The 12,228-nt window shown below is 50.5% G+C and overlaps 1 protein-coding gene across 2 annotated transcripts; it reads right to left on the bottom strand.

Moving 5' to 3' along the window:
- Positions 1–333: 333 nt before the first annotated feature.
- LOC541684 (indeterminate spikelet 1) lies at positions 334–4,615 on the bottom strand. Of its 2 annotated transcripts, none has more exons than XM_008649847.4 (10): positions 3,822–4,615; positions 3,670–3,695; positions 3,531–3,561; positions 3,353–3,440; positions 3,112–3,257; positions 2,545–2,589; positions 2,323–2,432; positions 2,097–2,236; positions 1,695–1,836; positions 334–926 (listed from the first exon to the last, which is right to left on the bottom strand). In XM_008649847.4, exons 1-10 carry the CDS (start codon positions 4,208–4,210, stop codon positions 895–897), a joined length of 1,149 nt encoding a protein of 382 aa, XP_008648069.1. In that variant the 5' UTR covers positions 4,211–4,615; the 3' UTR covers positions 334–894. The 2 variants fall into 2 exon arrangements, with proteins under 2 accessions (XP_008648069.1, NP_001104904.2); NM_001111434.2 differs by having other exon boundaries at positions 335–926; positions 1,695–1,805; positions 3,822–4,554.
- Positions 4,616–12,228: the final 7,613 nt, after the last annotated feature.

The raw sequence follows: 12,228 nt of genomic DNA, 5'->3' as shown, positions 1-12,228 counted from the left end.
GTTGATATATAACAGTGTAAGGTTGACGTCATAAATCACGGAGTCGACTCTAGACTCAAAATACGACAATAGTCCTATGAGTATTAAACTTCAATAAAAAAAGGCATGCAAAAATGGGCTGTCTACCTTTCACTTCACACTTCACAGTGCGGACTCAAAACTGTAAAAGTGCGTCTGGGGCCACTTCCACCTGCGTTGCTCCCCCAAACCGGTGTTGCGTGTCAATCGCAACGGACAACCGCTGGCAGACGACGAACGTACGAGGCACAGTTTTCCTGTACAATCTGAAACCGATATTTGTTGCTTCTACTGCTACCATCTGAAACGCAGCAATGATGTCAAATTGGCCTTTTGCTTCAGTGGTCCTGGAGTGCATGCCATTATGTCAATGCTTGTTGAGTCATAAAATCTCAGCTCTTCAAAGATCCAGTTATACTGATGTACACGCATGGTCGACTACAACAAAATACTACTACTGTCTCGGAAACAATCCATGCATGGAGATATCCCATATCCTAACAGGCACATACCAGAGGGAGACCAGCCATGTCGCTTCTTATTATGGCTCTCTCTCTCTCTCACACACACACACACAAAACACAATCACTTTCTTCCATCACCAGAGCTGCTAGACGCCACACGCAAGACCAGCTGCCATCCCAGACGCCGAGAGCTGAGCCGGAACAGCAAGCTGTCATGTCAAAAGCGGTCTAGGGGAAGAAGAACGGGTTTGTAGTAGTCGGGAACTGCGCCGGCGGGTGAGACGGCAGGGGCATGCCGCCGTTGGCCCCGGCGGCGGTAGAGAATCCTGATGATGCTGCAGAGTGGTGCAACGGCACGTGAGGGGAGCCCTGCGCTTGCCATGCCCATGAGGGGAATGGCTGGGCGCCCAGCTCAGGCCTTCGCTCCACCGGCCTTTCCTGGACCTGCAGGATCGCAGCAGCACGAGCATGAGCTTTGTTTGTCAGGTTTTGACCACAGTGAACGTTTCCACCTTTAAGTCGTTCACAGGAAACAGAGCGAACAAACAACCAAGATTGGATATCGGCGAGCATGATTAATCTTTCATGATTCTGTTTTAATTAATTGATTGATTTTAACGTATGTGCAGCACAATGAAGACTTGATGCTAGCTCTATTTCCCGTAAAAATTCAGAGAATCCTCAGGACTACAGCTGCAGCACGTGATCCCTGATCAGCGTACTAAAAGATACATCCCATGTTATGTCAAGAAACTGCGACCCAACAACCGCGACTGCGGTGTTTCAAAAGATGGAAAGTGGCAGAACGGCCTGGTCGAAACACCAACCAGTCCACACACCAAACAGTACCTGCCATTATAGTAAGGAGTACCATTGCCCCCCACCCCCCCCAAAAAAAACAGAAAAAGAAGTGCTGTATAGTATTTTTCCAAGGAGCAAGACGTTTCATAAGAAATTTCTAAACAAGCTAACAGTAACAGGTTGGTAGGGAATCAATCTACAAGTAAATGTCTATCTAGCTGCTCTCAGTCAAAAAGGTTAGACATGTCGCACATATATATTCGGCTTGTTTCTTTCCCATTATTTCCTTTTTGGAACACAGGTCATGTTCAGCTAACCATCCTGGATTCTACGATAGTTTGGAATAACTGATGGAGTATGTAGTAACAGACATTTGCATGTGTAAGTGTAACAAAGGGATCTTGGCGATACCTGGTGGTTCGGAAAGAAGCCATGACAAGCTGACGAGTACAAGCGCTGATGGTGAAATGACACTGCTGGGTTTTGGTGATACCCGGGCCAAGGGGATGATGAGCTCATTGGCTACAGCAGCAGCAGGTGAAAGGAGCAAACACTGTGAGATCAATAATAGTTGTAGGACCTGGACCACGAATTAATATCGATCTCCCCCAACCATATGCCAATCAAATAGTCCTATGAATCTTTGTAGGCTATGAGTTACTAGTAGGAACTAGTATCAGAGGTCCAAGATTCTACAAAGACAATTCAACCGACAGTTGCTTCCATCTTAAGATTTTAATTTTTTTTCTAGATACCTCTTTAGGCACCATAAGTAAAAAGCTATATACTGGAAAATTGAACGGGTGGTTTTACCTGAGAAGCCATCGTATTTGAAGATTCAGGGGAATCACATGTTGGCTGGAGGCCAGCTAAGGTATTGTCCCTTTTGGGGTCTTGCACATTAGGCTGTGAAATCCGCAAATCCAAATCAATGGCATCACCATCATCAATTGCTGACAACGTAGAGAGAACCATGAGATACACCTCAGATACTATATATATTAAAAAAAAGAACGGATGACAAGGCCGAGTGTAATACCCTCGGTTTCGGTGTCACGCAGGTTATTATCTCCTGCATTGTAGGAGCTAGGCTCAAAGTTAGTAACAGCTTCCCTCCCATTGAAGCGAAGGGCAGCCCTGTCATAAGCCCTACCAAATTGCAACAAGCATTAAAAAAAATCAGCAGCGAAGTTAACAAAGCTGATGAATGAAACCAGCATGTCCTTAGAAAATGAGACGTGGAAGGCAGCTACAGTGGCACCTTGCCGCCTCAACTTCGCTGTCAAAGAGCCCAAGATAGATGTACCTGCATGTGAATTCGAGTTGTGAGATACTCTCTGTCTCACCAGAAGGATGCCTACGCTGGTAGGTTTTGACAAAACTGGTCCTAGACTACGGAGTGCAGGGGGGGTGCATTGTCTGCAAATGCTCATATCTGAAATCTAGTGGTTGCTGCAAATAGATCTGTATGACATCGTTAGGTGCCATGGCAAAACATTGAGTGGTGGAAGGAAGTGCAGCTTCCACCAATATAACAGAGACGTGCTAACCACTATTAGCATACTAGACAACAAGCACACTGACCCCAGCGAGCACCAGCTTGTTGTACGTATTCCTTAAAATCACCCTCAGGCTTGCCTAACATGAGCTTAAATTATGTCGAATTAATCATTGACCACCCTCGTGTCAAAATGTGAAATCAAGCCAACTTCGTCCCAGCGCCTTTTGCTCATACCCATGCATAGAAATAATTGAACTGAAGCTAACAGAGTATAAAAGGTGCTACTATGTATGCAGGTCAGTTTTTCTACTGCCTGTGCCAGCTTACTTCTTGCCAAGAAGTTGCCCCATCCTAGCTTCCCAGCGGCCGCACTTGTGCAGCGTCACGCCACGGTACTTGGAGCTTCCCCTCGCGAACCCCGTGCTCTGGCGCCGGAGTATGTGCACGAACTCCTCCTTGGTCCAATTCCTCATCTGGAAAGCACACCCATCATCACCAGTCCACAACGAAACTATGGATCTCATGGAGCAACCGGAGATGCCATTTGATGTTTTCGTGCAACTATTACCTGCTTCAAATCATCCTCGTAGTCGCTCAGACTGAAGTTGATGTCAGCGTCGAGGCCGCGGAACTTGATCGCAGCTCGATCGTATGCCCTGCTTGATCCAAACTTGACCGTGTCAACGCGCCTATCGATCACAGAAATGCAAATGGACGCGAATTCAAACAAGCAAACGCTCCCTAACCTCGCGGCTGCGTGCGCAGTGTCAAAACCACCTGGGTAGTAAGGGCATCAGCAGATGGCAACCAAATCAAGCGCAGTAAAACTAACCGACAGTTCATAGTAGATGCTGGAGCTCGAACGCGGGGAGCTCAGGCACTCACCTAGGTAGACTTGCTTCCCGCAATCCCTGCTCAAATCAAGCAGGAGCAGCAGCGAAAGGAGGAGGAGGAAATGGAAGTCGTCAAGAGCCATAGATTAGCACAGTAGTAGATGGTAATTACGAAGGGTGCAGACGAGGTCAGAGGCTGAGTACCAGATGTGCGATTCCCAGCGGCCCGTCCTCCTGTAGAAGGTGACGCCCCTGTACTGCGAGCTCCGCGACCTAGGCCCGCGCCTGGTCTTCTTCGCTGGCGCCACCGGCCTCTGGGCCATGCCGAGATCCTCGGCGCGCTGCGGCTGCCACACCGGCACCGGCGCCGCCACCGGCTCCGGCTCCGGCTCGGCCGGCGGGGTCGGGGACGGGAAGAGCTGCCGCGTCATGAACCCCGTGGACGCGCCAGGCGCCATCTCACCGGAGCAGTCGTCGTCGTCGACGGGGCTCCCGAGCAGGCCGAACCGGAAGCCGCCGTCCGCGGAGTTGAGGACGGACGAGCTCGACGTGCCCGAGTCCGCCGGCGACGCTACATTGAGATCCAGCACCATCTCCGCTCCGGAGCCCGCCGGAACCCGCCAAAGTCCAGCTCCCCGCTCAAGCTTCGACTCACCAGCTGGTCACTCTGCCTGACCTGCCGGCCTGTCTGCCAGCACTCACCACCGCCGGCCGCTGCTCCGCCCCGAGCAGCGCTTGATCGGCGGCTTCGGTCCCACGCGTCTCTATGGCGCCTGATGGGCAGGAGTCGTGCAGCCGCGATAAATAGCGTGGTGGGAGAAGGGGCAGTGGGTGGTGGTGGCCGTGGCCATGGGTTGGGGAGGACCGAGGACGAGAAGGGAGAGGGAAAGGGTAGCGGCAGCGGAGCAGCAGTGCAGTGGGAGAAAAGGAAAGGGAGATGCGACGTCGAGGAGGGTGAAGGGTATCAAAGGTAAACTATTTTTGTGCAACGGAGTTTCGCTACGGGCACGCGCGCATCCGGCCACCGTGGTTAACGTGTCGCCCGCCGGCTCGCCGGAGCCGGGTTTGCCATGGGTTTTAGACTATCCGCAACCGTTACCCCTAAATTTTTCCCCTTATATCACTTTTTCTCTCTATTGTCCCCCCTATTTTTTCATCTCCCGCAGCGGTTCCCCCTAAATACTCCCCCTATACCCCACTACCACTATAAAATATCATTTTCTATACCAACTATCAATTTTTTATCTACTAACAATTACTCGTGGACCCACAGTACAGTGTTGTAGGGAGTGAACAGTGAAACGCTAAATTGAGGGAGAGAGAGAAGAGGGCCGCCGACTAGAGGGCCATTTAGGGGAGGGCGCTGCAGCTGGTAGCGGTCACCTGTAGCCGCCATCCACGCGCAAGGGGAGAGGTAGAGTCATGCGCCACTACCGGAATCCGAGACTTTGCCGAGTGTTGGCTTCTTTGCCGAGTGCCTTTTGTCGGGCACTCGGCAAAGAAAGCTTTGCCGAGTGCCGTACTCGGTAACGTTAGGCACTCGGCAAAACGTGCTTTGCCGAGCGCTGAACACTCGGCACAGAACGGCACTCGGCAAAGACAACTTTGCCGAGAGTCAAACACTCGGCAAAGGAGGCTCTCGGCAAACGGCCGTCAGCGGCCGTCCCAAAGCTGACGGCCGTTAGTCTTTGCCGAGTGTCATCCGTTGGCTCTCGGCAAAGAGGTTCTGTACCGAGTGCCACATAGTAGGCACTCGGCAAAGCATACTTTGCCGAGTGTCATCTCTGGACACTCGGCAAAGTATATTTTTATTTTTTTATTTTGTCTCTCGAAATTTTTGTGGTATGTTTCTACACTATGTAGACCTACATGTACCATTTTGGGATAATTATAACAGTTTTTTCTATAGCTAGTACATTTAGTTTGTTTATTTGAATTTCTTCGGAAAATTCAGATTTGAACTGCAGGTCACTCGAAACTTGGAAAACCGTGAATGCAAAAATGATATCCATGCTACATAGCACAAGTTACGACCGATTTCAGGAGCGAACCGGAAACTTCGAGCACCATGCTCACTCAACATGACCGTAAACTTGCCATACAGGTGTTTAAAAATTGTATAAAACAGAAACAAAGTCAGAAAATCATGAACCCTGTCCACGTGTCATGATATCATATGTAGAGGCTGTGATAAAAATTTGAAAAAGTTTCGAGAAAGCTGTAACGCACTATGTGTACAAACCTAAGAGATCCACATTGAAACTCTATGATTTCATGTGTGGTTCTCTTAGGTTTCTACACATAGTGTCTCACAACTTTCTCCAAACATTCTAAATTTTTTATCACAGACTGTACATATGATATCATGACATGTGGACAAGTTTCATGATTTTCTAAGTTTGTTTGTGTTTTATAAATTTTTTAAACAGTTGTGTGGCAAGTTCACGGCCATGTTGAGTGAGCATGGTGCTCGAAGTTTCCGGTCCGCTCCTGAAATCGGTCGTAACTTTTGCTATGTAGCATGGATATCATTTTTGCATTCACGGTTTTCCAAGTTTCGAGTGACCTGCAGTTCAAATCTGAATTTTCCGAAGAAATTCAAATAAACAAACTAAATGTACTAGCTATAGAAAAAACTGTTATAATTATCCCAAAATGGTACATGTAGGTCTACATAGTGTAGAAACATACCACAAAAATTTCGAGAGACAAAATAAAAAAAATAAAAATGTACTTTGCCGAGTGTCCAAGGAAGACACTCGGCAAAGACTTCTTTGCCGAGTGCCCCCAGGGTGGCACTCGGCAAAGATGTGTAAGGTAATATTTGCCGAGTGTCAGATGGTAGACACTCGGCAAAGGATCCTTTACCGAGTGCCACCGATCTGGCACTCGGCAAAGTTTATTTTAAAAATAAAAAAAAAACTTTGCCGAGTGCCAGATCACGGGCACTCGGCAAAGAAGGCGAATATACTCGCCCGCGGCTTCCTTCTTTCTCCTTTCTTCTTTCTTCTTTCTCCTTTCTCCTTCTTTCTCCCTGCGCGCCCGCCGCCGCTCCGCGCCATCGCCGGCTCGCCGCCATCGCCGCCCGCCGTGCCCGCCCACTCCAGCGCCCGCCACGGCCGCCGCCCGCCGTGCCCGCCGCGGCCGACCTCGCCAGCGCCCGCGCCCGCGCCCGCGCCCGCCGCGGCCTCCATCGCCGGCGCCCGCGCCCTCGCCGGCGCCCGTGCCCTCGCCCTCGCCGGCGCCCGCCCGTCCGCCCGCCCGTCCGCCCGCGCCCTTGTGAGTAAATGAATCATTTTTATTTTGGTTGTATAGCTAGTAGATTTGTTTGGTGGAGCGATTAGGATGGAATCAACTAGCTACTAGAATTGTATAGTGACCTTGCTCGAATGAACTAGAGCGAGTGCTTGTAGTGTTTTATTAGGATTTTGTATTGTATTAACCGTTTGATTGTATAGTGACCTTGCTCGAATGAACTAGAGCAAGCGCTTGATTTTGTATTGTATTAACCGCTTGATCGAGTGCCGGTGATTGTGTACGGGTCCTAGTTTTAGTTGTATGCCGATTATATATGATTGTGTGATGGTGGATATGGATGTCGATTAAATGTGATTGTCGGCCATCGTGCCGTTGATATATGTGTGAATGTCAGCCATCGTGCTGTTACTTTTATTTGCAGGTTTTGGAAACCTCCCCGTGCAGGGGAGGTGCTGCCGAATTTTTTTGTTGACATACTTGGTTATTTTTTTGCAGAGGTCTTCCTAGCCGCTGCGGGTAAGTCTTCATCGCACTATATTGTTTAATAAGACGCATTTGTTGCATATTCTTGAAATAATGTATGGATACATCGTCTTTGTGTATGTAGGATTTCTTCAGGTGCGATGCTGGATATGAGGCCAGGGCGGATGTGGTGTCTACGACATGCTGTAAGAAGCTCGTCGTGGACATGCACTACGAGGCGCGCATCCAGGCCATCGTCACTTACCACGGCTCCGTCCTTGGGGAGAAGGTGAACAAGAAGGATGCCCGAACCATGTCGTTGACTCCGGACCAGTACTTGCAGGTAAATACAAAACTTTATTATTGGTACTAAATATGCTTATTTTTTTCTTCTGGTATGCTGTGTACTTACATTTTTTTAGATGATTCCTCATTGGTGCGCCGCGCATCCTGAGTGCTGGGAGCAGATGGTGCAGAGGTGGTGCTCGGCTGAGTGGGATGAGGCGCACAACGCTAGCCGGGAACGGCGTTTGCTGATGCAAGGTCCCTCCCACCATCAAGGCAGCCGCAGCCTGGGCAAATACGCGGAAGCATGGGTACGCGCTCTTTTTTATTTAGGTATATAACTTTCGATTAGACATGATTTCTAACCATCTCGTTGGTTTTCTCGCAGTCGGCGGCACATGGTGGCGCGCCTTGCTCCACGTTCTCGGCATATGCCATGGCCCACAAGGGGAAGGCGACGTCCGACGTCACCTACAACCCGGATGACGGGCCCGAGGCGTACACCAACCCCGCCATCCACAGCCGACTCAGTGAGTACACCGCCATGGCCAAGGAGGTCCATGGGCCAGATTACGATCCGAGGACCGAGGACATCGACGGAGATGTCCTCATGAGGGTCGGAGGAGGCAAGAGGCATGGGCGGTACTGGATTGCCGACGGGGCAATCGACTCGTCCTCCACTCCCACTCTCTCTCAGGTGCGAGCAAGGAGCACGAGCGCGAGCCCAGCCATACGACCTCGGCAGGACACCTCACAGCATCGTATCCAGCAACTCCAGGTTATTCCTTATCTATTCATCGTTCATTGATTTTTATATATCTTCTCTTTGCATTATCGTAACATTAGGGCGAAATATTACAGACTCAGCTAGATGATGAGAGGAGGCAACGTGAGGAGCTAGAGAAGAGGATGGCGGAGATGTTTGCGTACATGCAGAGCCTTGGCGCCGCACAGGGTCATGCTCCACCACCTCCGTTGTTCCCTGCAGCTGACCCTACAGAGTTCACTACTCCTGTGAGTATCAAAATTTTAGTACTGCATGATATATATTCATATGTTCTCACACATACAATCTCTTCTCTGTGCAGGGTCAATCGGCGGCGTCGAACAACCCTCATGCTTCGTCCAGCCCTTCGCCGAACCAGTCCAGATGCCCACCTCGTTGATGATTTGTTTTGTGATGATCCAGACTTACCTTTATGAGTGTTGGTGATGTTAGTTACACTTTATCTTGTGAGATACTTGGTGATGTTAGTGATGATGCATACTTGTATCTGTTTTGTGATGATCCTGACTTTAGTGTGATCTGTTTTGTGAGACTTTGTGATATATATGGTGTTGATGATAAATGTGTTCATTCTGTGATGTGCTTGATATATAATGTGATGTGAATGATATATATCTTTTGTTTGTTTGGATGGAACAACAAAAGCAAATAAAAAAGGGACATCCTGGTCACTTTGCCGAGTGTAACACTCGGCAAAGGGTGGCTTTGCCGAGTGCTATGACCATGGCACTCGGCAAAGAAGGGAACCTGGGAACCGGTAAAGACATCTTTGCCGAGTGCTGACAGTGGCACTCGGCAAAGAAGGAAACCTGGGAACCGGCAAAGATATCTTTGCCGAGTGCTTTTGCCAAGACACTCGGCAAAGATACTGGCAAAGGGGCCCACTGGAGGGTTCTTTGCCGAGTGCCAGGCCACCAGACACTCGGCAAAGAAACCTTCTTTGCCGAGTGCCATTAGGGCTCTCGGCACAGGGACTGGCTGTGGGGTCCACTGGACCAGTCTTTGTCGAGTGTCGCCGTAGGCACTCGGCAAAGGATCCGTCACCGTTACTTGGCGCCGTGACGGTGACTTTTTTTTGCCGAGTGCCAAATGGCACTCGGCAAAGACTTTGCCGAGTGCCCGACAAAAAGTACTCGGCAAAGAAGCTGTTGCCGATGTACAGTTCGCCGAGCGTTCTTTGCCGAGTGTTACACTCGGCAAAGCCGTTGCCGAGTGTGAAATAGCCTTTGCCGTGTGTTTAGAACACACGGCAAAGAAACTGATTCCGGTAGTGCGCTGCGGACAGTCTTAGCTGCATTAACCACTAGTTGATTGTTTTTTTCTTAGCAGCTTCGTCTATATTAGAGCAAGAATGATAATGGGCTGTAATCCTGTTTACATAGTATTTTTGATTATGTGAAAGAAAGTGACATAAAAAGTAGAGAAAGTGAGCTCTCATGCAAGACCAGGTGTTACACGGGATTCAAGTAATATCTTTCTAATCTTTCACCATAATCTAACTTAGGGAAACAAACTGACCCTAAGTCCTATTATTAAATTCGCTCTTAACTTTCTTTGGCATGTATCGTAGACTCTAGAAAAAGTGGTTCATAAAGGTTCCCATACTTTTTTTTTATTTCGCTATCACGATAGTTGACATCTATTCAGCTCATATCGCACAGTAGACGAACGATTTTACGTGAGAAATATACATTACAATTTATTTTTTAAAATTTAGTTACATCAAATCTTATCATAAGCATGCGATACAATAAAAGTGGGAGACAACCTTTTTGATGATGTCTAGTTTATCCGGAAAAGTAAGTTCTAAGACACACTAGACCGACAAAAGCCTCGAGCACTATTACAGCACACTTGTCCAAGTGGCATAGACTGTCATGAACGTAAAAGTTAGTGAAACTTTCTAACTACAATCTTAAGTTGTCTGGTCGGTTGTTTGACTTTAATTTATATCCGTTTTTATTATTTATATAATATTTTGTGTTTATAAATTATAGCTGCAGTAGTATAAAGAACTGGTTCTAGTCCGAAGGAACAACCTCATGATAACTCCGTTGCCGTCTTTTTGAACCGCTCGCTGACAGCATGTGTCGTTTTACAGCTTGTTCGCTGCGGCTTGCTGCGGCTGCAATCCGGCTGCGGCTGCGGCTTCTACAGTATTTTTCTCTCTATGGATTGCAGCTGCAGCAATCCAAACAGCTGCAACAGTGTCGGCTTGTAGCCAGCCGAACACGCCCTTATATGGCACGTTGGTCCTGCTACTTGAACATCCCCATCAAGTGTGCCTTGATATTTTCGGAGTCCTCGGCGGTATCTATCTTCCCCCGCTGGCATGGCATACAAAACACCCGTCCATCTCAACGAGCCGCGGCAAAACCTCGGCACCAATAGATAGATAACCAAAGCCCCCTCTCCCCTGGCTACATCTACTACATCCTGCAGCGGCCGTTTACCCACGCGCGGCTATCTTTGGAAAGCTGGCAACCGCACTGCACTGACACGGCACGAACCAGGCTCCGGCTCAGCTCGGCAGTGCTCCCATGGCATGGCCTGATTCGCCAGGCAGCGGCCAATCAGCAGCCGACAGTGCGCGGACCAATAATGGCAGCTCCTGTCGTACGGGGGCGGTACATAAAATCGGCAAGCAAATCACGCGCCGTACCCGTGGGGCGCGTTATTGGCAGGCAAAATCCCGGAGTAATCCTGCTGCACAGTGCCGCGGCGCCTCGGCAAGGGACCCCCAGTGGCAGGGCAGCCTAGCATGGCATGGCAGGGAGAGGGGTTTGAGCTCGACCCGTGGCTGCGTAGCCGAGCGGGGAGGAGCAGGAGTAGCCGAGCGGCGGCGAGCTCCCGAGACCGCAGCCGCAGCCGCAGGCAGGGAGATGTGCGGTCGTCCGCGGCGGGCACGAGATGCACGCGCGGGCGGGGGCTGGTTGGCAACTGTCGGATCAGATCCAGATCTTTCTCGCCTCGAGCCCCAACCCCTAGCTATATTCTGAACCGTCCATCGGCCTATCTACATCGACAGTTGCTGACGCGCCGGGCCCCGTCAGCTGCGCCCGGCCCGTCACAGCTCCTGCTCCGGGGCCGTCTCCCTGCTGCCGGGCCCCGTCCGGGGTATGGCCGCCTGGGTGTGGTGTAGCTGTCCGTGCGCCGGCCCAGCGCCAGCGGGAAACGTTCGCTCGTCCCGTTTCTGGAAAGGCACGTACCGGCGCGGCGCCGGCGGGCGGGAGCAGTGGCCGGAAAAGGCACGGGCACGCGGGGCGAATCCGCGTTTCCACCCCAAATCCATCGGCACCGCACGCTCGTGAGCCGTGCGGGGGGAGGAGGCGGAGGCCTGGCCAGTGTGTGTGTGTAGTAGGGGGCGGGCGGGCGGGCGGGGAGGACGGCGACAGCGCCACCCGTGGCTTTGCGCCGGCCGGCACAGTGCTTTTGACTTGAATGGTCAGTGAAAGCCTGCCCTGCCTGCCTTCTTTTCGTCTGGAGCGGCTACAGAGAGCGTACTTGATGCGTGCTGTGTCGTGCCCCGTGCGTGGTGGGACTGCGGAAGGAAAGAAACGTGGATGTGAGCGTATTAACTGCGGGACCGCGACGGATTGCGTGCGTCGTACGGCTCCGGGGGGTTCCTCTCGCCGTGTTCTCGTCTGACTTGACATTAGGGGATAGTATAGTACTGCTAATCGCATGTCAGTACGTAACCAGAGGAAGTCTTGCTTGTCTGGCGTCGTCCCGTCTCATCCTCATCCAGCGATCGCATCTCTTACGGGTTGATTTGTTCATTCATTATGATTGCGCACCGACACTGATGCGATGGTTATT

This window comes from Zea mays, chromosome 1 (genome assembly GCF_902167145.1).
Source record: "Zea mays cultivar B73 chromosome 1, Zm-B73-REFERENCE-NAM-5.0, whole genome shotgun sequence".
In the NCBI taxonomy this organism is placed as follows: domain Eukaryota; kingdom Viridiplantae; phylum Streptophyta; class Magnoliopsida; order Poales; family Poaceae; genus Zea; species Zea mays.
Note: the sequence above shows the minus strand (reverse complement) of the source record. Positions and strands in the feature narration are given on the sequence as shown.

Excerpts from the sequence above, each read along its gene's own strand:
- LOC541684 (NM_001111434.2), bottom strand. The coding sequence starts at position 4,210 with ATGGTGCTGGATCTCAATGTAGCGTCGCCGGCGGACTCGGGCACGTCG. Across the intron at positions 3,441-3,530 it reads ACTGCGCACGCAGCCGCGAG|GGCATACGATCGAGCTGCGA; the intron begins GTTAGGGAGCGT and ends TGGATCAAGCAG. Across the intron at positions 2,237-2,322 it reads GCGTGACACCGAAACCGAGG|CAATTGATGATGGTGATGCC; the intron begins GTATTACACTCG and ends CTACGTTGTCAG.